This window comes from Drosophila kikkawai, chromosome 3R (assembly GCF_030179895.1).
Source record: "Drosophila kikkawai strain 14028-0561.14 chromosome 3R, DkikHiC1v2, whole genome shotgun sequence".
Lineage (NCBI taxonomy): Eukaryota > Metazoa > Arthropoda > Insecta > Diptera > Drosophilidae > Drosophila > Drosophila kikkawai.
This window is the reverse complement of record NC_091731.1, coordinates 17,321,994-17,348,903: the sequence shown is the minus strand read 5'-3', so window position 1 is coordinate 17,348,903 and position 26,910 is coordinate 17,321,994. Positions and strand designations below refer to the sequence as shown.

Below are 26,910 nucleotides of genomic sequence, written 5' to 3'. Positions count from 1 at the left end.
ATCCCCTGTATACCTCTGATGTTAATATTTGTTGATTTCTATAAGGTATCAATAAGAAATAAGATTTAAATATAATTCTAATTGGAATATTTTTCTTAGAAATAATTAATAAAAATTCGTATTATCTCTTATTAAGATCTTAATCAAAAATTTAAAATTAATCAAATATTTTAAGATTATTCTGCTAGTAATAAAATGCTTTATAAATATTTTTAAGCTTTAAAATCATACTTATTAAAATCCCATATACATGTTGGTCCACCCTACTAATCCCAGACTCCATTCGGAGCTGTTGCATTCGGAGCTGTTAGTTTAGCCGGCTGAAGGGGCGTGGTCGTTCAGCGCTGAACTCTTTTGGCAGAGACGACGTCGTTATATATGAGACTCGGTAATGGACCCAGCTCTGGCACATATTCGAATGTGAGCTTGGAGGGACCACTTGTCTCCAGCGACAGTTTCCCACTTTCTCACCTCTCCCAGAGGAGCATTAGAGGAGCAGGAGCAGCAGCAGCAATAGGATGGGGATTGCTAAGGGGATGGGGGGCCAGGCAATAAAAAGTTCAGCACAGGGACAGAAACAGACCCACATGAGCGGTGCAGTCCGCAGGAGTTGCTCGAGAGCTTTTCATTACTTTATTTTCGAGTCTCTGGGCCCAATCGGAATCTGTCTTGCCAATAACAGCAAATGCCACCAACAACAGGCAGCAGGCAGCAGCCAGCGAGCAGCGGACTTGCATTGCTCGTTTAAATGCGGCGTCGCAATCGCATTCGTTGTTTGAAAATCCAAAATAGACAGACGGAAAGAAAACAAGAAATAAGTATATTACTATTACTACAGACGATAAAGGTTAGCACAGGTAACACGAAACAATAAATACTCTTTGTAATAAAACAATCTTTGACACCTTAAATGAAGCTTGAATTAAGCTTAAGCCTAAGAATATGACTTGAAGGTGGTCTAGGAATTACCTATAAAATTTACATTAGGTAGTTACATTATAAAACTTGAATTATCGAATTTATAGGATTCCAAGCTTTAACATCACCTAAAACAATAAAAACTTATACTATCATTCCTTTTTCTTATCCAATTTAAAACTCATAAGCTAGAAATTATGTCACCAAAAACTCTACTCTATTGAATGGAAATTTTCTTATCTTATTGCCAAAAGTGTAAATCAATTAATTTTCTCACCGAATAAACAAATATGTTTGCATATTTCACATACTAATTTAAGCAACACCTGATTATGGGTTATTTGATACTTTATTGGCTTATCCAACATGAGCTTGAGGAATGGGGTTAGTTGGAATATAAAAGATGCTGTCATCAAGTAAGCAGTCGAAGATAACAGAAGTTCTCCTTAAGATTTACTGATTGTGAGTATCTAACAAATAGATTAAAGATACCGAAAAACCCGTTTTATATATAGGTTAAATTTAATGACAATTTGTTAAGGTTTTTATATACTTCCGATAAAATAAATCTTTGGAAATTCAAGCCATTCTCACACACTTAATGAACCCTGAAATAGGGTATAAAGTGGTCTTAGAAGAAAACGAAGCAACTGGAGGAGCTGGAGGAGGACAGGAGGTGGATGGGATAGGAAAAACAGAAATCGTTTTTGCGCAATCCCCGCAAATCTGATAAGCAGTTAGAGAGCATTAGACCGGCCCAGCACACACTCCCAAACGAGCCGGCGAGCAAACAGACAAACAGAGAAACACATCCAAAGAGTCTGGCTCAGTTTGAGCCAGAGTCCCAGCTTTGGTCTCGGCTTTAGCTTGAGTCTCAGCCTCAGCATCAGCATAAAGCCAGCGTCAAGTCAAAATCCCCAACTGGCCCGACCGGGACTGACTTTTGAGTGTTGCGGCACTGACTGGGCTTAGCCGCAGACCTGGAGCTGGCCCCGGCTCCCAGCCATTGCCTGTCCTGTCCTCCTCCCCAGATCACCTCCAGATCTCCGGGCCGTCTCCTCCGCGCCCCATTGATGCTCGAGAGTCGCGACGTAACATGCAACATTACATGCCTATAATTTGTTTTCACACAGCAGGACGTTTTCACTCCATAAGACATCAGAAAGAGGTCTTAAATGGTCACATTACTGCCATTTCCAACAGCGTTCAAATGGCAGCCAGCCAGCCGAGGACTGGCTGCATCTTCACTAGCGATTGGTGCCCGTGTCTCCATGCCAGTGACTCTCCAGTGCCTTTTGGCCAGATCTATGCTATACACAGCCTTTGGCCAATGCAATAATGTTTGCTAACTGTTATTTAATATAGTCATTATTTGGCCACAACTTGTCCCACTGAGCAAATGGCACTCCATTCCCCAATTTACCAACGCATCCCCCGCGGCATCCTACGCTGTCCTCCTGCTCCCAGATCCCAGCTCTAGGCACCCTCCTCCTGCCATTCACCGTTGCCTGTCGAACTTTGGCAAACGCAATCTGGGTATAGTGAGGAATACACTGCAAAAAAGCTAACTCGGGAAGCCGAAGTTTTAATATCCTTACGGTTAGCAGTTGGATGATAGGACTGAGTTGAAGATCGATTATAACTAAGCCAAAATTCATTAATTTCAGTTCGGAAAGCTTTTCTGTGTAAGTTTATTGGGTAAGAAACTGCATACCGAATTTATATTGCTTAGAAATTTTCTAAAAGAAATGTATATCTATTTACGATTTTTTACAACCTTAGTTTTCAACGCTGTGAAAATTTTTAAGACTCTTATAAAGTATTAATATCCGTATCTTATTTTAAGTGGAAACTGCAGCGAACATTTTATGAATCGCTAAATATTTTCCTACCTATTATAGATAATAATATAATAAAGCAATAAATTGAAAGAGTCTTTAACGCATAATTAAAATTTATCCAACCAAGAAACTTAATTTTTGTTAGCCTTAACCTCAGCCTTGTTAAAAAGAGAATAAGAGATTAATCTTTCATCGTTGTAGGACTTTTAGCATTGACAAATGTTTCTTTTACAGCGTCAAAATGTTAAATTACTATTGGTTTCAGTGCGGAGAACACGGCCTCTAGGCCGAGATTGCCGGGGATTGCTCTTGGCTCGCTGCACCGATGATCGAAGGCACAAGTGCCCGCCTGTCGTGGCGCCCCCCCCCCCCCCCCATCCGCCCCTCCATTTCGCATTCGCATCTTCGGCTAAGCCCCAATTTGGATTATTTGTAGACATTAAATAAGCTGCGGCCACTGCAAATGCAGCAGGAATTAAGTCGCGCCAGAGTTAAAAATATCCGCGAGACGTCTCGGGATTGTCCCATTCGCGGCTCCTAGATCGAGTTGAAGCGATAAAGGTGCAGCTGCAGATCGCTCTTCGTGGAATGGAGATGGAGCTGTAGTTGGAGTTGGAGCTGGCGTTGGACCTGGAGTTTGGTAAAAGGCATCTTTACACAATTCAATTGAGTGGCGGACGGGGCATTTACATATGAATATACCAAGGGTCCTTTACCGTTATGGCCAGTAACAATATAATAAGAAAACAACAAAGCCAATGGCCAACAGGCAAAACTACCAACAGCGGCGGCCCACACTAAACAAGTTAACATTAACCGACGGCAGCAGTCAACACCAACAATAACAATAACAATACCAATGGCAATAGCCACAGCAGCAGCAGCAGCAGCAGCAGCAACACCAATAAAAATAAAAACAAAACACGAAGTGCAGAAGTATCTTCAAAATACACTTATGCTGTCTTTTTATGGCATATCTTTTACTTATTTGCCCGCACTTAAGAGTCGCGGCGTTCGGTCTCGTCGGCCAAAGCTGCTTTTTCAGATTTTTCTCTTCTTTTTATAATTTGTTTTATTTTTATTTCTGATTTTTTTCCGATTTGTCTGCGAGCCTCTTTGGTTTTGTTTTTATTTTTTCATTTTTTGTTTTGTTTTTTGCTTTTATTTTTATTTTCGTAAATGAAATGAAATCGAAATATGGGTCGTCGGCGCGCAGTCTGAGTGTCCGAGTGCGATTCCGATTCCGTTTTCGAGCCAGTGTCCCATCCATCGCCCACTTCCACTCCCCCTATTAACCCCTTCAAAAGAAGCAAAAAAATAAATAAATAAATGAGTCAAAAAAGGGAGCATTGAAAGGTCGAAGAAAAGATACCCTTGCAGGGGAAAATTGGTGATAAATATAGAGCACTCCTAGGCCAAGACCAAACCAAGGCTTAAATTTAACTTTTCAGATAATAACAATAAAGATAAATTCCTGAAAACTAGAATATAAGTTTTATAGTTCTGGGCTTATTAGGTTTTAGAACTTTATTTTCCTTGGGAGAAATTTATTGGAATTTATTTTCAGTTAAAGGAGTCTTTAAAGTTTAAAAGAATATTTAAGGAATCCAGATATTTGTAAGAATTATTTTGCATATTTTTTATAAAAACCTCATACATATTAATGTTCTTGAATAATTGCTTAAAGAGGTCCTTATAACATAATGCATGAAACCAAGATTTTAAACAAAAAAAAAACGACTTTCAGAATAACCTATCACTTTTTTCAATAACATCCAAGCTATTCCTTGCTTGTTTTAAATTTAAATTTATAAAAATCTAGTACTTTTTTGCATATTTTAGTAAAGCTACAAACCCCTGATTAAAGCCTCAATACCCCAAAAACCCGGGAGTTTGTTCACAAGCTCCTGATCTCGAAACACACTTCCAAACACAAGAGATGCGAGCAAAATTTCGAGAGCAATATTATTGGCACGAATTATTAACCTTTTCTTTGGCCGTGTTTCTGTTATTTCTGTGTTTCCCTCACTTTTTTTTTCGGTGGTGCACTTTAAGCCCACATCTTCTCTGTTGGCGAGAAATTGGCCCAAACATATATGTATGTATGTACATACATATGTACATACAAATGGATGTACGTAGCTACGTATGCGGAATGAGCTCCCAATTTGGCACGAAAGATCGTTCCAATTGGAACATGAGACTGCGGCGCCTGCACATTCACACTCTTTTTTTGTTTTAATTAATTTTTTGTATTTATGAATTTAAAGAACTCTCACGGATATGGGTTAAAATCGCAGCTAAAGGTGGGTTGGTTAATTAAAGTGAGCTGACCTTGCCCACGGAGTTTGGGGCTGCGCCGGGTGTTACCGCCCTTGACTGATTTTTTTTGTAATATTCGTTCGTTTTTCGATTTATTTCGATGATGAGCACTGAAACCGCGAAGCACGAATCTACTCGGATCGCGGTTATTCCACCTGATAACTGATTCACGCGCGTTTACGTTTTTGTTTGGCGCCGATCGCTCATCCGCAGACACATCCGAACACCGCCACATGTAATTGCAAATTAGAGCTGGAAACAAAATCCAATCCGAATTCTTCGGTTCGGCCAAGCCATGATATACAAATACATACAATATAGTCTCGTCGGCTGCCGCAGCGATCAGGTTTTAGTCCCTTAACGTTCGACGGGCGCTCGATCGCTGGCATTTTGATTGCACCACGAACATGGTGCATTTTATTTTGTAAATTAAAGAAAAGTTGTTAAATAATAAAAAAACAAGTTAACACCTAATTTAAAACTGTAAATTATTTAAAATTTTATTATAAAACAACTTCAAATCGTTAAAACCCCACAGAATAGCAATAGTAGCAAAATAATAATTCCTACAATCTTTAAAACTTCAAAACAAAACCATTAGTTTTATTTTCTTAGTAGACTTGGCTTTTTACTACAATTAATTTCAGAACAAAACAGCAATAGTTTTTCAAAATATTCCAGACACACACATCTCACACATCTTTTACATTCGTGTTTGTCCCCAAAATTCGAAGCTAGAACTGCTGCCGTCCAGCCCGGAAGGTTGATCCTTTTAAAACACATTTTAACAACTCAATGGACAGCAACAAGAAATCGGGTAAGGCTTATTCTATGAAAATATCTGAATATATGCGTAAAATCCTTAAATTTAAGATGAACACTTGGGTAAGGCCTCATCCAACAACAGTCGTCACATCATGTGGAACTTCAGCGAGGAGGACAAGAGGGAAACCCATGGCCTCTTCCCTGTGCCCGGGGAGCACAGTCTCTCAAAGGAGGAGGCCAGCAGCCAGACGGTTGCTGAAAAAAAATCGTCCTCAGATGCAGCGCTGTCAGAGCTTAAGGAGCTTACTTCTAAGGAGCGAGCTATTACCCACTGGCATCGATTCTTTAACGAAATAAAAAAGCGGCAACATGGCCTCAGGAAAAGGGAGGCTGCGGCGGAGGAGCAACCCAGCCTGGTCTCGGATCTAAAACTCGAGTCCTTTAGCCTGCCGCCGCAGCAGTTGTGTGTGGTGCGAGAGGAGGCTCCGAAGTTCGCCCAGGGTCTACTCATAAATAAGCACTCTGATTCCGAGCTAGAAGTCCCCAAAAACAGCCTCATGCTTGATAAAGGCACCAATCCTTCAGAGCACCAAAGCATGGAAAGCGGACTGATCAGTGTTAATATGTCGGCACCCACCAGCTCCTCGTTTACGGAAGCGTCGCGTAGGAAGACATCCCAGATCAAGCGCCGCTCTACGAAGAGCCAGGTTTCCACCAGTACGGATGAAGTCTCAACCACAGCGTCGAAGAGCAAGAAGTCTACCAGCATCAGCAGAGGAAGCACTGGTCCACATTTTCCCAACTTCCGGCAACGGCAGCAGGAGCTACATCGCTATCGCGTCCTCATCGAGCAGCGGCGCCTGGATCTTCTCGAGCTTAGGATCGCCCGCGAAAGGGAGGAGGCAAAGCAGTACATGATTTTGTTTCAAAAGAAAATGCAGATCAAGGAGTGCATGATCCGGGCGCACGAGGCCAACAACTGCTCGAATGCTTAGGAATTTCCGTTTTCATAGCCACTAAATCCATAGTCACTCGTAGTTCAATAATTCCCAAAAAGAAATCATCAAAACATCTAAGAAAATATAAAATTAAAACACTAATTTAAGCATCAATTGTTTAAGGTAATATTTATATAGGATTTTAATGATGAATCGAAATGCCTTTTTGGGCATTGAATCCTTGAAATATCCTCATTCCTTAAATCGCTATTTATGGAATTCGTAATGTGGTAACTTCTTGGACAAATTAAATTTTAAATAAAACGTAATTTGGTATTTTTTTTACCAAAATTTGAAAAATACGAGTGGGACCAGCCACACAAGGCGAGGGAAATACTGCATCTGTTCAAGGCGTTTCAGGGTTTTGGGCGTAGAAGCCGGCGGGCACTCTTACTCTCCGGCTTGATTATCTAAACATTTATTTTGTTCTTTTAAAAAAATATAAAATGAACTTAACAGCTAGAGTTGTGGTGAATAGATTGGCGCAGCAGTGCGCCTACAAGCGGATTGGTAAGGATTCCACTTTTTCCCTCCGGCATTTAGTCAGCAATTATCTGTTTTCAGTCACATTCTCCACGAAGCCTGCCGAACATGCTGTCCCGGCCCAAGATGAACCAAAGAATGTAGAGGTCCCACCTGCCGCGCCCACTCAGACACCCGCAGTACCGCCCACCACGCCGCGGAAGCCCATCATTCCGGCCAACTATCGGTTTGTCTATCCCGAGTTTCTGCCGGATCCCAAGGTGGAGTGGCGGAACTCCATCCGCGAAAAGCTGGAGCGCCTGGACATGTTGGAGCGGCGCAAGCAGATAGATTTGCCAGAGTTCTACGTGGGATCCGTTTTGGCTGTGACCAGCTCCGATCCGCATGCCGCTGGCAAGACCAGTCGCTTTGTGGGCATCTGCATCAATCGAGATCGGTGCGGTCTCCGCGCTCGCTTTGTCCTGCGCAACGTAATAGACCACCAGGGCATGGAGGTGGTCTACGAGCTGTATGACCCCACCATCCAAAAGGTGGAGGTGTTGCGTCTGGAGAAGCGCCTGGACGACAGTCTTTTCTACCTGCGCGACGCCCTGCCCGAGTACAGCACCTTTGACGAAAACATGGAGGCTGAGCCGCTAGAGGAAGGCGCTCCGGTGCCAGTGAATGACATCAAGGTGGTGCTGCGTCCCCGTCCCTGGCTGGAGCGTTGGGAGCGACAGAATCTTCGAGGCGTGGCCAACATCGATCAGTATCTGAAGGACAAGCATCGCCTGTCGTCGGCCAGAGTGCAGAAGCCGTGGGAAAAGTACGATATGATGAAGCACTACCGCTCCACGATTGCCGAGGAGGAGCAGACGGAGATCTTCGCCGAGGTGCACACGGAACTGCACACCCTGGAGCTGCAGCGCAAACGAAACAAGAGGAAGCGCACTTTCCTGAAGCCCAAGCATCTGGCGTAATAAACCCTTGTTGTCCATTTTGTAGATTAATAAACCCGGAAAACTGTTGAAAGACAATCGTGTAAATCACTGTAATGATATGCTCCAAAGATGAACTAACTACAAATTGGGATTCTTACACAAATCTTTGTTTGTTTAACTATATATTATTCAAATTTATCAATCCTTTAAGTTTCTTCAGGAGTACAATTTGAAAGCAAAGCGTTTAAGGACATTTTAAATGATATTCACGCAAGCCTTCGTCTTGGGATAATGTTAAATTAATTAGTTTATTAGTCATAATTGTAGTGTAGTGCTTAGCAGCTAAACGCAGAATAATTTACAATGCACACATCACACGATTAATAAACGCGATACTTGTAAAAGTTGACAAAGGATATCGTGGCATTCCAGCCGATTATGGTGACGACCAGATACAAAAGGAAGATGATGGGCAGGGCGATGAGTATAATGCGAGTGTTCTTCAGATGGGGAATGCCTGCAAGAGCAAAGGAAATAATTATCGCGTACATTACACACACATGACCAATCCCAACGTACAATTGTAGCCCAAGAAGGTGATGTACACATAGTAGCCCATGGCCAGCAGCCAGAAGGTGTTGCCCAGGAAGCGTGAGATGAACCACGTTTGGCTTATCAGCCAATTGTAGAAGAACAGCTGGATGAAGTGCAGCAGCATCAGTGGCGGAAAGAAGGCATTCAAGTGCACATCGAAGGCGTAGCCCCACTCGATGTCCGGCTCCAGACTATTTGTCCGCAGATACCGATTCGTTACCGCCCAGAAGAACGAGGCTATGATGATGCCCACAAAGATGCAGTCCACGAACACCACGTAGAAGATGAAGGAGATGCTCTGCCAGAAGGAGAGGCCCAGGACATACGCAAAGCCCAAAGAAGTGACTGTTGAGAGAGGGAAATTAAGCAAGAGATATTAGACAATTCAGACCCTTTTTTGCATAGATAACTTGTATCTAGATAAGGTACGAAATGCATCCGTGTAATTGAAGCCAGAAGTAGCTAGACAGTTCATAATTACTTGCGATTTCTCCAAATATGAGTAATAAGGGCACGTAATCTTATTGGAAACTTATGAAATGAATAACATATTCAAATCTTCCGATTCCTCTATTAGGATGCCTTGTATCTAGGAATGTTACCAACACACAGATTCATCTCAGCATCCAAAGTGCCAACTTACCACATAGGCAGACCACTAGGAGCACTAGAAAAGCTGGATCATCGCGGGCGAACTGTGACTTGGTTTGTTTCCGGTAATTAAAGTTCCGGTACACCTTTTGGGGCGCTATAAACAGGTAGAGCATCTGCCACAGGGCAAACTCGAAGTCCATCTGATTGAATTTGAGCAGACGTCGCAGATATTTGTAGCTCTTTGTGGTCGCCGAGAGGCAGTCCCTCCGATGGTTCGCCGGCGGCGGCAGCGGCGAGTGGAGTCGCGAGGCGCTCGAGTAGCCGGACACCACCGACGGCGTTGGCGATTGCGTATACTTAACGTGGCTATATTGACTCATTTTGTTTTGATTTAAAAACCTAAATTGTATGTTTTCTTCAGCAATAGAGCTGCGCCCAAAGCGCCACGAAATACCAATTGGTTTTCCGAAATGTACTAAAAAAGGCACTGGGATAGAGTTGATTTGGTCTCACTTATCGTTAAACAGCTGATTAGAGATGGTCGTGACAATGGTGCAAGCAGAACTTTTATATTGTAAATATATTTTAGAATATGTATTAAACAATAATAATATACATTTAACTCATATATTAATTATAGTTTATCAAATATATACAATAAAAATCCGTCTTGTAACAATAACGAGCACATTTCTCATGTTGGTTCGTGCCTCGTAAAACAACATGTCCATCTCTAAGCTGTTATCTGCGGGAGTGTCAACTTGTCAAATTAAATTGTGAGACCGTATCATTCCTAGCTTGTTATTATTATTCTCGTTCACAAATTCCAAGTTTCGTCAGCCAAATAAAATTGCTTAAACCCCTTAATTTTGCGTACAGGGTGAGTGCTCTTTATTTTTACCATTTGCCAAACGACCGCAGGGAACCGATGTCTCCCTCTTGCAGCATGATCCTGAGCACCAGTGTCAAGTTCCTGCGTTTGGCGCGGCTGCCAATACGTAATCTGCACCAGGGGCGGCTTCCCTCTGCCCGCCTGTTTACCGGGAATCAGGCGAACTTCGTTTTGGAGTCGCTGGACAACCGCGAGCTGATACGCGTCCACGGCTCCGAGGTCGTGCCCTTCCTGCAGGGTTTGGTGACTAACGATGTGTCCAAGATTGGGTCGGACGACGGACCCGCCTCGATCTACGCCCACTTCCTGAACAAAGGTGGTCGCGTGCTTTTTGATACGATCATCTACCGAACGAATAGTCCGGACACTCTGCTGGTGGAGTGCGATCGCGAAGCCGCTTCGGACTTGCGGCGACACCTGCGTCTATACCGCGTCCGCCGGCGGATCGAGGTCGACAGTGTGGACGACGAGTATACAACTTGGGTGATATTAAACCCCAAGACCGCGCCGTCCACCCCAACTAGTTCGAATGCCGAAATATTTGTGGTGCCAGATCCCAGGCTACACGCTCTGGGTACACGCATCCTGGCGCCCGCCGACATGAGCAGGACCCAGCTGGCCAAGTGTTTCACCGCCTCCGGCACAGCTACCACCCCCACAGCAGAAAGCAACTACCAGCTGCTGCGCTATACACTGGGAGTTGGCGAGGGCAGCCGGGAACTGCCGCCCGGCAAATGCTTTCCATTGGAGGCCAATGTGGATTACCTAAATGGCGTGAGCTTTCAGAAGGGCTGCTATGTGGGCCAGGAGCTGACGGCTCGCATCCACCATTCGGGTGTCGTTCGCAAGCGTTACATGCCCATCCGCCTGACAGCCCAGCTTGATGCGAGCTCCAGCCATGATGTCACCTCCGTAGCGGGAGCAAAGGTGGGACAAGTTTTTGGATCAGCCGGCAACTATGGTGTGGCGCTGTTGCGGATCGAGAAGGCTCTCAATGGGCCGCCACTGACTGTCGACGGCGAGCGGTGCTTTACGGGTCGCCCGGAATGGTGGCCCGAGGATCTGACCAGGAAGCATCGACAGGCGTTCGTTGAATGACCCGCGACCTAATTTTAACATAATAATGCTATCATATTACTATTGCATACATATATTGTTATTAGTGTAGTAAAGTCTAGTCCCGTCGAAAATATGCCCAGCTTCCTTTCTTTCTCTTGGTCTTGCAGTGAACCTTGGCTGACATGGAGGCCGACGACGATTTCGTCCTGGACAATGAGGCGGCCGAGATAGAGCGCTTGGACCTGCCTGCTGCCAAGGAGAGTAAAGCCTCCAATCCCGAGGAGGAGGATGAGCGCATAGCTCGCATCGACTTCCAATGCTCCGGCTGCGATATGCACGAGCTTGTACACTATTTCGGAAGGGAGCCGCCCTTTGCGTTGGGTATTAAGTATCCCGAGGATAATTACGTGATGCGGGATCCCTTTCAGGCTCCACCACCGCGGTGGCAGGCCAAACCGGAATTCTACATTGCTCTGGGGGCCAAGTGCTCCAGATGCTCCAAGACTGTTTGCAAGGATCCCGGCTGCAGTTTTTATTACACGGCCACCTTCTGTTTGCCATGTGGTCGGGAAGAACTAAAAAACTGGCCCGTAGAGGCCCAAGCCCGTCTTCGGAAACAGCTCTCAGCCAGTTAAGGTACAAAAACTGATTAATAAATAATGTTTACTATTTGATTTAAGACTAAATTTAGTATAATTTATTTATTTTTAAATATTATCTTAAGGATTTTGAAAACGTTTAAGGAAATAAAGACTCGGTTTGCATACTTGATGGCATTTTATAAATTATTTGTAGATTTCTTTATATATAAAGGCTTGTAAATAGACGTAATTACTATAGCAATACAATACCTCTTATTTCTCGGATAATTAGAACTTATATTCTTCAGCTTTCAGCGAGTTCTGCAAATAGCAGACCAATATCAGAGATCGTTATCTGATCCATTTCCATAATAAAAAATCTTGTATAGGTAACCATTAAATCACCAACCTCTATTCCCAAATACAACTCTGTGTTGTCTGCTCTCTTCTTTTCTGGACACTTGCTATCTCTCTCTGAGCTGCCTGCCCAGAACTGCATTTTGGGAAAACAGCCGTTACTTTCGCTTGCTCCTAAATGGTTCGAAACTTGGACTTTTTATAACAGTTTTCAGTTGCTTGCTGCTTGTTTCTGTTCGCCTGGTACCCCAATTTGAGAAACGGCCAAATTGCATAGAAATTGTCGAAAATTTGAATGGGCTGCTGAAATTATTTTTAATTCCCCTAGTTTTAGTTGCGACTTAAATTATTATTTATTTTCCCCGTTAACTGAAAATTATAATATTTAAGAAAATAAAAAATAATTAATTTAAATATTTATTTATTTATTTAATTGATAATTGGTATAAACTATATAACTGGTATAAACATTTATATTTTATTTTATGCATTTATACCCTTTACCGCCGGCACAGCCATTTGATTGCAACAACAACCCCATTACAACAACCTCCCTACAGCAGCAATCCAAATTTTCGAAAATTTCCATGCAATTTGCCTGCTTCTCAAATTGGGGTAACAGGCGAACAGAAACCAGCAGCAAGCAACTGAAAACTGGTATAAACTGTTATAAAAAGTCCAAGTTTCGAACCTTATGGGAGCAAGCGAAAGTCAGCGGAGACTCAAACCTGGCTTCTTTCCCAAAATACAACTCTGTGTTGTCTGCTCTCTTCTTTTCTGTACACTTGCTATCCCTCTCTGAGCTGCCTGCCCTGAATTGCATTTTGGGAAAACAGCCGTTACTTTCGCTTGCTCCTAAATGGTTCGAAACTTGGACTTTTTATAACAGTTTTCAGTTGCTTGCTGCTTGTTTCTGTTCGCCTGGTACCCCAATTTGAGAAACGGCCAAATTGCATAGAAATTGTCGAAAATTTGAATGGGCTGCTGAAATTATTTTTAATTCCCCTAGTTTTAGTTGCGACTTAAATTATTATTTATTTCCCCCGTTAACTGAAAATTATAATATTTAAGAAAATAAAAAATAATTAATTGAAATATTTATTTATTTATTTAATTGATAATTGGTATAAACTATATAACTGGTATAAACATTTATATTTTATTTTATGCATTTATACCCTTTACCGCCGGCACAGCCATTTGATTGCAACAACAACCCCATTACAACAACCTCCCTACAGCAGCAATCCAAATTTTCGAAAATTTCCATGCAATTTGCCTGCTTCTCAAATTGGGGTAACAGGCGAACAGAAACCAGCAGCAAGCAACTGAAAACTGGTATAAACTGTTATAAAAAGCCAAAGTTTCGAACCTTATGGGAGCAAGCGAAAGTCAGCGGAGACTCAAACCTGGCTTCTTTCCCAAAATACAACTCTGTGTTGTCTGCTCTCTTCTTTTCTGTACACTTGCTATCCCTCTCTGAGCTGCCTGCCCTGAGTTGCATTTTGGGAAAACAGCCGTTACTTTCGCTTGCTCCTAAATGGTTCGAAACTTGGACTTTTTATAACAGTTTTCAGTTGCTTGCTGCTTGTTTCTGTTCGCCTGGTACCCCAATTTGAGAAACGGCCAAATTGCATAGAAATTGTCGAAAATTTGAATGGGCTGCTGAAATTATTTTTAATTCCCCTAGTTTTAGTTGCGACTTAAATTATTATTTATTTCCCCCGTTAACTGAAAATTATAATATTTAAGAAAATAAAAAATAATTAATTGAAATATTTATTTATTTATTTAATTGATAATTGGTATAAACTATATAACTGGTATAAACATTTATATTTTATTTTATGCATTTATACCCTTTACCGCCGGCACAGCCATTTGATTGCAACAACAACCCCATTACAACAACCTCCCTACAGCAGCAATCCAAATTTTCGAAAATTTCCATGCAATTTGCCTGCTTCTCAAATTGGGGTAACAGGCGAACAGAAACCAGCAGCAAGCAACTGAAAACTGGTATAAACTGTTATAAAAAGCCAAAGTTTCGAACCTTATGGGAGCAAGCGAAAGTCAGCGGAGACTCAAACCTGGCTTCTTTCCCAAAATACAACTCTGTGTTGTCTGCTCTCTTCTTTTCTGTACACTTGCTATCCCTCTCTGAGCTGCCTGCCCTGAGTTGCATTTTGGGAAAACAGCCGTTACTTTCGCTTGCTCCTAAATGGTTCGAAACTTGGACTTTTTATAACAGTTTTCAGTTGCTTGCTGCTTGTTTCTGTTCGCCTGGTACCCCAATTTGAGAAACGGCCAAATTGCATAGAAATTGTCGAAAATTTGAATGGGCTGCTGAAATTATTTTTAATTCCCCTAGTTTTAGTTGCGACTTAAATTATTATTTATTTTCCCCGTTAACTGAAAATTATAATATTTAAGAAAATAAAAAATAATTAATTTAAATATTTATTTATTTATTTAATTGATAATTGGTATAAACTATATAACTGGTATAAACATTTATATTTTATTTTATGCATTTATACCCTTTACCGCCGGCACAGCCATTTGATTGCAACAACAACCCCATTACAACAACCTCCCTACAGCAGCAATCCAAATTTTCGAAAATTTCCATGCAATTTGCCTGCTTCTCAAATTGGGGTAACAGGCGAACAGAAACCAGCAGCAAGCAACTGAAAACTGGTATAAACTGTTATAAAAAGCCAAAGTTTCGAACCTTATGGGAGCAAGCGAAAGTCAGCGGAGACTCAAACCTGGCTTCTTTCCCAAAATACAACTCTGTGTTGTCTGCTCTCTTCTTTTCTGTACACTTGCTATCCCTCTCTGAGCTGCCTGCCCTGAGTTGCATTTTGGGAAAACAGCCGTTACTTTCGCTTGCTCCTAAATGGTTCGAAACTTGGACTTTTTATAACAGTTTTCAGTTGCTTGCTGCTTGTTTCTGTTCGCCTGGTACCCCAATTTGAGAAACGGCCAAATTGCATAGAAATTGTCGAAAATTTGAATGGGCTGCTGAAATTTTTTTTAATTCCCCTAGTTTTAGTTGCGACTTAAATTATTATTTATTTTCCCCGTTAACTGAAAATTATAATATTTAAGAAAATAAAAAATAATTAATTTAAATATTTATTTATTTATTTAATTGATAATTGGTATAAACTATATAACTGGTATAAACATTTATATTTTATTTTATGCATTTATACCCTTTACCGCCGGCAGAGCCATTTGATTGCAACAACAAATTACAACAACCTCCCTACAGCAGCCATCCAAATTTTCGAAAATTTTCATGCAATTTGCCTGCTTCTCAAATTGGGGTGACAGGCAAACAGAAACCAGCAGCAAGCAACTGAAAACTGGTATAAACTGTTATAAAAAGTCCAAGTTTCGAACCTTATGGGAGCAAGCGAAAGTCAGCGGAGACTCAAACCTGGCTTCTTTCCCAAAATACAACTCTGTGTTGTCTGCTCTCTTCTTTTCTGGACACTTGCTATCCCTCTCTGAGCTGCCTGCCCAGAGTTGTTTTTTGGGAAAACAGCCGTTACTTTCGCTTGCTCCTAAATGGTTCGAAACTTGATCAAGAATATTTATTTATTTGTACGATGCATGCTTAATTCTAAATTAAGCTACAGGATGGATACCAGCCATAGCTGCTGTGGCTTTCGGCTAGATGATCAAGAATATATATACTTTATAGGGTGGGAAAGGTCTTCTTCACTGCGTTGCTAACTTCTGACTGAAATTATAATACCCTGCAAGGGTAAAATAAACCTATTGAAATCTAAAAGGAAAGCTTTCAGAATTGAATGTGATGCCTTTTTGACTTAGATATGTTTTGTTTTTTTTAACTATAAAAAATGGATGAAAAAATTCCCTCTGTTTTAAAAAATGAATAAGGAGTTAAATCGTTAAAATTGTCAAATATTGGCGAACCGAAGTTAGTTCCTTCCTCGCTTGATATTCTATCGGATCTTCCAAGTGCAATTATAAATAAAAAACATTACTTTTTGTTTCAGAACGCAATAAATTTGAGCATTACATAGGTTTATCTAAACTATCTAGATGAGAGCCGCTTACAATAAAAATCGGTCCCTTGATCTGAGCAAAACATGCGTTAAACACCCACAATTGCTGGGCAGTTCAATGGAACCGGTCAGTTTCAGCTGCTTGTCCCACAATTAAGGCATCATTCAACGAATTTTGTTCCAACCCGAACTCCTGCTTGTCGATGATCAACGGGCAGCGAGCACCGGTCTACCATCGGTCCATGCAATTTATGGCACGATGTCCAAGCAATTGCGCCGAAAGACAAAAAACAATCTTTATCACATTTATTGCAATGCCCCAGGCCTTTTGTCAACGATGCCCGGGTTCAAAGACAAAGGGCAAGCGGGTGCCAAGGAAAAAGGTCAGAAGATGACCCGAAGGATGCCAACTGAATGCACAAAAGGAGCAACGCGCGCGCTTCTCTCATATCCCATCTCCCATCTTTGAGGTCGTCTTAGAGGTCAAGTTTGAACCTATTTAGAAAATTGAGGAAAACTCCGCAAAAAAAAACACACTCAATTTGAATCTAGCTGAGATTTTTGTTGCTGAGAAACCGATCCCAACTCAACCCAGAGTAAGTTGAGTCGTTCGTTAGGGGTTGTCTCTTCCGAAATCGAGTGATCTGCACTCAATTCTTGACTGAGTTGAGTTGATCTATAGGGGTTGTTAGGTTTACTCTCTCTGGAGAATATATTCTCTCTTTTTCAGTTTCAGTAAGTGACTCAGAATACCCACTTGGGCGATGGCCATCGATCCTTGTCCACGCAGGACACTTCCGGATCGCATTCAATTGTAATGCTGCAACAATTGCGCTTTTCACTGGATTTTCTATATTTGTTTGTCTCTTCCGATTGCTTGTCACAGTTGTTTCTTCTATTGGTTTTTTAGCTCATGTTACCTTCTTTGTTTCGATCATTGTTTGATCCTGGCTGCAGCCAGGATAAATGGCCAAAATTGGCCTGGCATTCCCTACTATCCTCATAGTATCCAAGCGACAGCCGTCGGAAATCTTTTGGCGCCCATAAGAATTAAACGAAAATTAAGCGCAAACATGAGAATCCTGTCACATAAATTGTAATGTGCGCTGCCTGCACCTTGCCCTCGACTATTTTTAGTCCTTCGGGGCAGCTGTGTAGGGTTTACCCCCGGCCTTACACAAAAATTAGTCCATCTGCAGCCGAGTTATGCCCTGCTGAGGCTGCTGCTTGATTAACACATGTCCTGGCCAATGCGGGCGTTTCCCTGGCGTGGCGAACAAGCACCTCCGATGGCATGGGACTCGTCCCATGTGCAGTAGTCCTCCGTCGATATGTTCGTGCCTGGTTTGTTGATGCTCCTAACTCATTCATTATGAATTGGAGGTGTTAAATGTGCCACATGCATCTTGTAGCCACCGTTTCTGGCGGTGTCGTGTGCAGTCGGTGGGAGAAACCAACAAGAAAGAGTTGCTGGTCTGTGATTCCAGATGGGGTTTATTTCTTTGGGGTTTCGTTAATTTTTATACAGATCTTCGTTTTTATAGTTGGTGAAATATAGAAGTTACGTTCCCGAGCGTAAAATGTATGCCTGCTTCTTACTTTTTGAGCTATCTTGTCTGGATTTTAGGTATACAGTTTCACAGAGGATCTTATAAAATACGATTTGACGACTATGCTATATGAATTCATTGAAATCCGGAGACGTTACATTATAGCTCTTCTAGGAATGATTTGTCAAAAAACTAAAGGTTTGTTTTTAAACTTCTGACTCACAAGAATCTTTGTTGCCCATTAAAATAAGCATATCGTCCTTAAACCCGTCTGTGAAAATAATAATTCCCTAAATATATATATAGTATATATTTTAGAAACCAACAACATTTTCTAATAGTATTTGTTTTCAATTCAAATTATGAAGAAAAACGTGTGTACAAATACTTAATCTTCTCATTTTTATGCCATTTTCAATGCCTTATTGAATCATATTTTCCATTCAGTTTCGCTTTTCCTCGGCCTTTCTCCAAGCTCCTCATCCCTGAAACCAACCGTTACACCCACGAAAACGCAAAATCAAAGATTAATCATGCTCCATAGAGAATGCCACAAGATTGTGATCGTGGACATGGGGAAATCGTGGGAACAACAATGGCTACAAAACGCTGAATCAATCATAAGACGCGCCAATCCTCTAGGAAGTCGAACAATGCGCAGGCGCAGAGCCAAAGATTGGGATCGGGCCTGAGGTTAGGGTCGAAGGTTAGTAAGGGTGAGAAGCGGCAGGAGACTAAGGAGCAGGGAGCAAGGAGCAAGGACTCGGATCGCAGGGTGAGACAATGTTGCGCGTGCGCAGCGCACGCTCCCATTAAATGTTTACGCTATTACGCTCGGGAAATCGGGAGCCGAAGAAGCAGGCAAGGAAATGAGCCTATTATAATGCCTCGAGTCCTGACCCCGACCCCGACCCTTCTTATGACTTCGATTTCCCTAAGACTGCAGCGGCGACCCCGGAAAACACAAATCTCTTGCGCGCCAACACGCGACATTTACATTGCGATGAGAGTGCCGAGACCCGAGACCCTTGTGGACCCCGGGATTCCGACTTAGGGTGGATATAGCTGCCGCAGAGTTAGTCCTTCCCGCTTCTCACAAATGATTTTCTTATGTCTGCTCCTTTGGGATTTGAGAGTCCGGAATTCGGTGTTTGTTTTCCCTGGAACTGAACCCCCCGTCTCATTCAAATGAGTTGAGCTCCTTGGGCGATGCGATGTTTGTGCTTAGTGTGATCTTTAGCAGCTTGACATCTGCCCTCGGTGTCTCGGTCTGGAGAGTTATGGAGTTATGCTCTAATTTCTGGTAGTTTTTAGTTAATTTTCCATTGAGCCAAATTTGTTGTGCTTCAAAGGATCTATAGCTGGGGGGCTGCGCACTCCTTTAACAGCTGCTTCATGAAAATTATATCCTTAAAAATATGTATAATTTTTAGTTCTTCAGATAACCAGGGATCTATTCAGAGTGTCCTTGATAAGTCCCTAGATCCAAGAAGAACAGCTTAACTGAGGGCCTTGGCTGAATGTCAGCTCAAATTTAATGGCAATTGCACACGCCTTTGCAAAAAAGAAAGCCAGCTAAGAAAGGACCTTGGGACTTATCGGAACTGGCCCATCGGATGATCGGACTCTGATTTCATGGCCGTCCGCTTAGGAGGACAAAGGAGTGGATCGGTCCAATTAGGCAGGATAAAAAACTTCACTTCTGCTAATCCCGTCAGCGTGTGATTGGCCTCAGACTTGGCCTCTGATGAATGAACTGGGAAATTGGAATTCAGATTGAGAACTCAGATCGGGATCATAGACGACACAATGTGACAATGTCACGGTTATCGATGCAGAAACACGAACGGACCCATGCTCATCTGTTGTGGTTTGGCGGCGCAGAGGAAGTCGATACCCTGCCAAGGATACGATACCTATCACCCGGTCGGTTGGGTCGCCAGTCCGACTTTGTCCTCATCATCGTCGCCTTTGACTGGCGGCTGAATGCGGATTGTTTTTGTAGCCGTCGGCCGCTGGCTGTCAGTCAGCTGAGGCCAAACCGGATGGAACTCGAAAATAATAAACAATATACGTACATGTATCCTGTGCCAGGATATTAATGTATACTCTAAAAAAATACCATTTAGTTGTTATTTCAAAAATACATCATAAACTCACAATAATATAATTTGTAAATCACAATTTAACTCTTAAATACAATTATTTTGTGAGGAAACTACATTAATTTAAGCTGTGAAATTGCTATTAACAAATTAAATTAATATAAAAACTATTCATCCTTTTAAAAATGAATTTCCTTACATTTACATTAAATTTTTCTTACTGTATTCAAAGGGAAAATGGCTAGGAGTAGGAGAGACAGATTTGCTGATGCTTCGAAATGAGATGCAGGCGTTGCTGTTACATCTCCCACTCCTCGGCATCTTCCCCGGGCACCTCAACCACCTTTCAGCCAAAATCCACTCCTCCTGCTCAGATGGCTGCTCCTACTCCTGCCCCTACTCCCACTTCCACTCCAAATCCTGACCGCGTGCGTGGCCATTGTCCTGACAGCCGTTATTTGAATGACATTTGAATTTTGTGCATTTGCGTCCTCGTGTACCGCTCGTTGGATTTCAATTGTCGGGGCTGTTCTCTGTTCGGCAATCAACGGGCCCTGCGATCGGATCGGAGCGGGGATCAGCATTTGATGTGATGAATTCATTATGCAGACAAAGGACCAGCCAGCGGCAGATGATGGCTGGGAAATGCAATGAGATCTAAGAATTGCATTATGCAGATCCCTTAAAAAAGTGGAAGCTGAATTTAATGGGAATTGTTATTTAAAAAATACTTAAAAATCTCTATTTAATATTATTATATATTATTTATGCTAAATGGAAAATATTGATTCCTTGGTAAACCAATTTGATTTAATAATAAATATTTTAGTAAATATCACGTTCTTCTAGAATATATTATTAAATTTATTTGAAATGTAGAGATAATGGCTCTACATTTAGAATAAATTTAATAATTAATAATTATATAAAGACAACAAAGAAAGAAAACAATGTATGCATTTAATACATACAAAAAACACCCCACTTCAACAAAAAACCCCTAATAATGTCCAATAAAAAACAACATAACCCCTAAAAAACCGATCGTGGTCTCTAAAAACCCCGCCCATGTGAAACGCAGCTCCCTTCTAATTTCCGATAAAGGTCAATTACATAATAATGGCTTCATTTCGAGCATCCGATACAACAATTACGATTACCATGTCAACTTTTTTACCCTCCCCAGTGGCCATATATAAAAAAGAACTCACCCCATATGCATATCGTGTGTATAAAAAATAAGTGCCCTCGTGTTAAGTGGCGCTAAAAATCAAATTAAGGGTGTTTACCTAACAACTCCTCGATTACAACATCACCTAAAAAATATTCGGGGCGCAACAGGCAAGGGACGGGGACGGAAGGATCCGGGAAAGGGAGCAGCAGGATCACACGAGGGGAAACAATGAAAAAACGGAAGTTGGCTTCTCTCTGTCTTTCTTTTTTATGAAGTGTTGCCTTTTTATTGGTGGTTAATTTGAGAGCTCTTACTCAATGTTTGACGAGGGTAGCGCCTCGCCGATGAGGAGGATGATGATGTCGGTGATGATGCAACAGGCGAGGTACAAAAAGATGGAGGGGAAAGGGTTCGGATTAGTTCTATTTTAAGGGCCGCCCATGTCGGATTGCCCAAAAATGTGCTGAAAGGGTAGATGAGTTGTCTGCAGTTGTGCCGGCACGTTTCACAACTCTTCGGCTTCTTTTCAAGTTCAATGACAAAGATCTTGCGGTGCCACACGCCCAAAGACTCTCTAATCCCCTTGGCGATGATTGGCCCTCGGCAAATGGGGGGACTCGAAAGGGGGGATCCCAAAATAAATGAAAACAATTCTCAAGCACTTTCCAAACGAAGGGGGGCACTCGCCTAAATTTCATTTTGTTTTTATTACGTGCCGTAAATTGGAGTGAAAGGCGATGGAGGAGTTGAATTTGGGGCTGAAAAGTAGGGGCTTGAGTGCGTGTGGCACTTTTAAAAATAAAACTAACAAACTGTTATGAAGTGTGGCTGAGGAAGCGGGATAAAATGGAGTCGGGTAGCCAGCAAAGGGGTGAGTTTCTCAGCTCAAGGGAAAACTTCAAAATGGCGACGCTTGTCAGAGGGAAAAGTTCATTGAAACGGAGAAAGAGGAAAGTATTTTCCAGAAGGTCGCGAAGCGAAAAACTTTTCAAGAGTTTTGGGAATGGAAAAGGCTTTTACAAGGTCATGTTCGTTGAAGCTTAATGTATGTACATATATATGAATATATATATATTTTTATAACCAGAGAACGGTCCTAAATTTCTAAATTATATAGGTACATTTTTCTAAACTTTATTTTAAGTTTAAAACTTAACTTCTGAAAGAAAATGTATACATTTTAAGGCAATTTATATATTAAAAAACAATTTATTTAAATCATAAACTGATTAAAGTCTAATAATTTGTTTCTTATAGTTTCCAAAACCAAACACATACTTCTATATTTTTCGCCTATTTCCATATAATTCTGCAACTTTTATATCTAAATTCTCAAATGAAAAGCAGCTGTTCCAATTAGCAACATTTGGTACCCAAAAAATATCAGCAAAATATCCACCAACAAAAACCAAACAATGAAAAAGGGTTCCAAATTGAAACTGAGAATTTAACACCTTTATTCCGACGTTACTCCCTCATTTTTGGCAAGAGCAAAAATTATTACAATTTTTCCATAGAAAATCCCCGAAAATAATCCGTTTCCCCCCGTTACCAGTGGTGAGTCGAAACGAGTTCCTTGTTGTCAACCACAATGACCAGCTGAAAAATGCTGAAAAGTTAACCCTTGGCAAATTGAAACCGAAATTTATGCACTTCACTTCGGGCACACAAACACAAATCGGAAATTATTGATGGATGCATGGATGGGCACCTGCCTGGAAAGGGGAAAATCTGGGAGCAAACAGCTGAAAATCGAAGTGAAAACTATGCAATGTGCCAGATGTTTTCTCCCAGCGAAGGACTGCCAAGGCCAACTACTGGGCGAAGGGAGGCCTTGCGATTGCGATTGGAATTTGGGCTGGCTTGAACTTGATTCCTTGGTGGACAACTATCGGAAATCCGAGACCCATATCCGCCCATCAAGGACATATCTAAGCGCTGACAACTTGTGTCTAAAGGATCATTTAGCACCTGTAGACCGCCGATACACCTCCCTCCATTCCCTGTTACTGATACATCATCTTCGGGTCCCCTCTAATTGCTCACATTACACTTCAACCCACAGCTGACATTCGTCCTTCGAACGGATCACAAAAGACCAATAAGTCGATTTAGCCAAATCCAAATAGCAAAGGAGAAGCCCGAAATCTTTTCAAAGAAATAAACAAAAAACATGTTGCTAAAAAAGTATCTCTTACAGAAAAGGAAAACCTCACCTTACCTTACCTGTTTTTTATTCACATGTCCGACGACCTATACTCATCCTCTAAAGGAATATCGATCCATTGAAACCATTTGCCAAATGTTTTCCAGGGTTTTCTTCCATTTTTGTTTTCGGTTTCGTTATTTTTTTTTTCTTCTTTTTTTTTTTTGCAACCCTCTTTATGAGGCAGTGGTGGTTTGGTTCCCGCACACCTACCCCCATATATTGCCATTGCCATTACCCGGGTGGTTTGGGTTTCAATTTTTTGCTTCGCTTTTTTTTGAGTGGGTTTTTTGTGTGATATTTTTATTGGTGGTAATCGCATTTTTTGCGTGAAATTTCCTATATTTGAAATTGTGTAATAGGCGTTGCTTTGACTTCTTGGCTACGTTTTGATTGGTTTTGATGGTTCGATTAGGGAGGGTTGCCCATACTTTTGTATATAAAAAATAGGGAGAATTAATGTGGTAAATGATTTCAATAATAATATAATCATTGCTGAAGATGAAGATGTAAAAGTGTAACTAGACTTAAGTTCTCGTTGAAATTATGTTTGAGAGAGAGGTTGTCTAATTATTTACAAATAAAATGTTTCAAGTTGATTCTACAATACTAATATTAACTCTAATATTGTGGCAGTATTTTATAAAGATATTTTAAGTTTTGTAAAATAAAAAATCATTATAAACGAAAACCACAGAAAGATCTTCATCTTGTAATTCAATTTGTCCTGTAACAGGCTTGGCTTGTGATTTTTTTGTTCACCCTTTCCCAGGATAAGCGTCTTTACAGCCTCTCTCCCAGGCTTCTATTATTTCAGTGTTGACTTGACGGCATCTGGTGGATGTGTTCCCTGGACAAACAAAAAGTAAAGGCTGCTGGAAGAGTATGAAGCCTCGAAATCAATCGACGGGCCCTCACCAATTTTCGTATTGTTTGTGGCAAACTGACCAAACGCGTCCAGCGTTCTAGTGCAAATATGGGATAGAGGAAAAAAAGTAACTCGCAGGACACGCGTATCTGTGCAACCCCCACACTCGCACACTAACACACACATACACACACCCATCCAGGACGAGGCACACGCTGTTGTCAACTTCCTTTTTGCCGTCTCTCCATAACGGATGCTGGACATTATCGATGGAGTGGAATGGGATCGGCAATGGCATTGGGAACGGGCAGCGAGTCCGGAGTCCGCTTGCATATATTTTTAACCTTTTGTTGTTTTTCGTTAACTAAAGTGCCATCAGGGGCAGATGTTTTTTCCATCCATTCCCAGTCTGAGTTTTTCTCCTACTATAGAGCCTCCTTTTCTCTTTTTTTTTGTCTATCTATTTACATGTAGAGTGGACATGGTGGACGCATTCTGTTTGTCGAACTGTAAAAATTGTTTTGTTACTTTCGCTGTCGCGAGTTTCCTTAGTTTCCATTTCCCAATGGGCTAGTGGGTCTTTTATGTATATCTCCAGCCAGAACCATCCTCTACCACCACCAGCGTCATCACTATCTTATAGGTTTCCTCTTCGGCACGGCTTTAATTTTGTATAGTTTTGCATATTCATCAACTGATTCGCTGCAATTAGTTTTGGTTTTTGCTTTTGAATTGCATTTCGGATTTTGCGGTTGAATGGCATAGATGACGGCTGCGATGATTAACTATCCTGGTGGGCATTCATAATGCAAGTTGAATGGAGATTTAAGCTGTGGTGGGGCAGTGTATTATTAAACCGCATGTAAATTTATTTGAAAAGGATTCTCAATGGTTATTATAAAGAAGAGGTTATTATTCCATTACTTTTAAGTTGCTTTCATTTAAATTTAAAAGGTTAATAATTAAAATAATATATTTTGTACTCTACTATTGTAAATCTAAGAGAATTTTTCCTCTCTAATTACTATATTTTGTCCTAATATAATTATTTAATTGCCTTTTTCTGTAGGAGTTTTATAAAAGCCACCCTCACAACCTTTAGTTAATGTTTCTATATGATTTACGACACGCGACTACCAGAAAGATGTATTGCCAGGTCTCAACCCTCAAACCAAAAACTCAGATGGCCAGCGCATCCTTAGCGCTTGTTAGCGGCGGCCATGGCCACTTAAGGATTTAAGGATTCGCTACACCCACCTTAATCCCGCAAGGTCGCACTCCGGTCAGCTGTTGGACGGATCGAAAGGATACTCTCTCTTTCACTCCCACTTTCCTCACTCACTCGACCAATTCCAGGGAAAAACTGTTTACAGATATAAATTATCCGGGGGTTCAACAAATCCTTAAGGTGGCTCTAACATGACGTCACGCTCGAGGATCGTCGAAAGGATCGCCGCTCATAATTAACCCACACACAGATGCTGGCGAGGTCCCTTGATCCGGGCGGCCGAACGGATCCTGCCTGCCTGGTAATTTTCATAATTAAAATGCGTAAAGTTGTGGAAAAAAGGAGCCGGAGTAATTTTTGTATTTCTCGGGATCTGAATGTGATGTGGGCGCCGGCCCTTACGTCCAGTGATGCTATCAACAGCTTTGCGAAGGCGGCTGTTGGACAAGGGGTGATCGGCACGAGGTAGGAGGGGGTGGATTGCTAATCATCGGCTGACGGTGCTGCCTCTCCTGCTGCTTCATGTGGCCATTTGTGAACCCCAGGCGCGTTTTAATCAACTAAACACCCACAACATGCTAGCTCCTGAGTGTTATTCCCGGGGAAAGTGAGTGAAAAACCTTGTAGACCCCTTTCCTCCCAAAAACAGTATGCTATTTTTGTTTTCTATTTTTACTTTTAGGTCCAAGGCAAGCTAAAAATGGCCACCAAAACAAACTGGGAGCAGTCCCAAGCCAATCCCTTGCCATAGCCGTAACCAACACCAAATCCTAACTCCGAAATACGAAATTCAACAACCCCATCCAAAAATGGCGTAGAGTCAGGGGTGGTGGTTAAACATAAATACCGTATTTATGGCTCTGCTTCAGCCCAGTGGGATATTTATGCCAAACTCTATTATTTATAACTACACAGAGGGAAAAGTCACAGCAAATTTGGTTAATGATTTGACAATTTAATAAAAGTATAAGACACATTTTTCAATATTTTAATTTAAGAAAATGACTCAAGAGGAGATGGTTTATAAATTTTAGTTTGAAATACTTTATATATATATAGTATATATTATAAATTTTCACAAGTTTCTCCAAGTGCAATATTAAATTATTCCATTTATATCCGAAATCAGGATATATTGATAATTGTCAGGAGGAAGGGGGTCCAAAATAAAACCCCAAAATTATGCACTGCCAAAGTGTGCCAGACGCGTGTCTTTGTCCTAATCAATCAGAATGTTGAGGGGTCAAAGGTGAGTCAATATCCTGGAAAAAGGAGGAGAAAGAGAGTGCAAAAAACAGCTGCATCAAGCAAAGAAGAGGAGACCCTAACAGGACCAAAATTACACCTTTCAAATGGTCAGCAGACGGGCAATTGAACTATTTGAAGAACTCCCAGGTTACAAAGTGGCCAGG

At 41.5% G+C, this 26,910-nt stretch overlaps 6 protein-coding genes across 6 annotated transcripts; 4 read left to right on the top strand and 2 right to left on the bottom strand.

Moving 5' to 3' along the window:
* Positions 1 to 5,707: 5,707 nt before the first annotated feature.
* LOC108085466 (uncharacterized) lies at positions 5,708 to 6,946 on the top strand. Its single transcript, XM_017182083.3, has 2 exons — positions 5,708 to 5,898; positions 5,955 to 6,946. Exons 1-2 carry the CDS (start codon positions 5,877 to 5,879, stop codon positions 6,839 to 6,841), a joined length of 909 nt encoding a protein of 302 aa, XP_017037572.1. The 5' UTR covers positions 5,708 to 5,876; the 3' UTR covers positions 6,842 to 6,946.
* Positions 6,947 to 7,197: 251 nt separating this feature from the next.
* mRpL19 (mitochondrial ribosomal protein L19) lies at positions 7,198 to 8,343 on the top strand. The gene is made up of 2 exons (XM_017182082.3): positions 7,198 to 7,354; positions 7,409 to 8,343. Exons 1-2 carry the CDS (start codon positions 7,291 to 7,293, stop codon positions 8,284 to 8,286), a joined length of 942 nt encoding a protein of 313 aa, XP_017037571.1. The 5' UTR covers positions 7,198 to 7,290; the 3' UTR covers positions 8,287 to 8,343.
* Positions 8,344 to 8,524: 181 nt separating this feature from the next.
* Positions 8,525 to 9,894, bottom strand: Unc50 (Unc50 RNA binding protein). The gene is made up of 3 exons (XM_017182084.2): positions 9,485 to 9,894; positions 8,827 to 9,186; positions 8,525 to 8,764 (listed from the first exon to the last, which is right to left on the bottom strand). The coding sequence occupies exons 1-3, from the start codon at positions 9,813 to 9,815 to the stop codon at positions 8,628 to 8,630; spliced, it is 828 nt and encodes a 275-aa protein (XP_017037573.1). The 5' UTR covers positions 9,816 to 9,894; the 3' UTR covers positions 8,525 to 8,627.
* A 261-nt stretch (positions 9,895 to 10,155) lies between these two features.
* Positions 10,156 to 11,519, top strand: LOC108085484 (putative transferase CAF17 homolog, mitochondrial). The gene is made up of 2 exons (XM_017182105.3): positions 10,156 to 10,315; positions 10,381 to 11,519. The coding sequence occupies exon 2, from the start codon at positions 10,382 to 10,384 to the stop codon at positions 11,423 to 11,425; it is 1,044 nt and encodes a 347-aa protein (XP_017037594.1). The 5' UTR covers positions 10,156 to 10,315; position 10,381; the 3' UTR covers positions 11,426 to 11,519.
* A 49-nt stretch (positions 11,520 to 11,568) lies between these two features.
* Positions 11,569 to 25,356, top strand: LOC108085486 (cysteine-rich DPF motif domain-containing protein 1). Its single transcript, XM_017182106.3, has 2 exons — positions 11,569 to 12,022; positions 25,340 to 25,356. The coding sequence occupies exon 1, from the start codon at positions 11,569 to 11,571 to the stop codon at positions 12,019 to 12,021; it is 453 nt and encodes a 150-aa protein (XP_017037595.1). The 3' UTR covers position 12,022; positions 25,340 to 25,356.
* On the bottom strand, positions 19,098 to 23,637 carry LOC108085387 (uncharacterized). Its single transcript, XM_017181955.1, is given in 4 exon segments — positions 19,098 to 19,187; positions 21,709 to 21,826; positions 21,828 to 21,849; positions 23,616 to 23,637. Coding segments are annotated over 4 exon segments (252 nt in total).
* Positions 25,357 to 26,910: the final 1,554 nt, after the last annotated feature.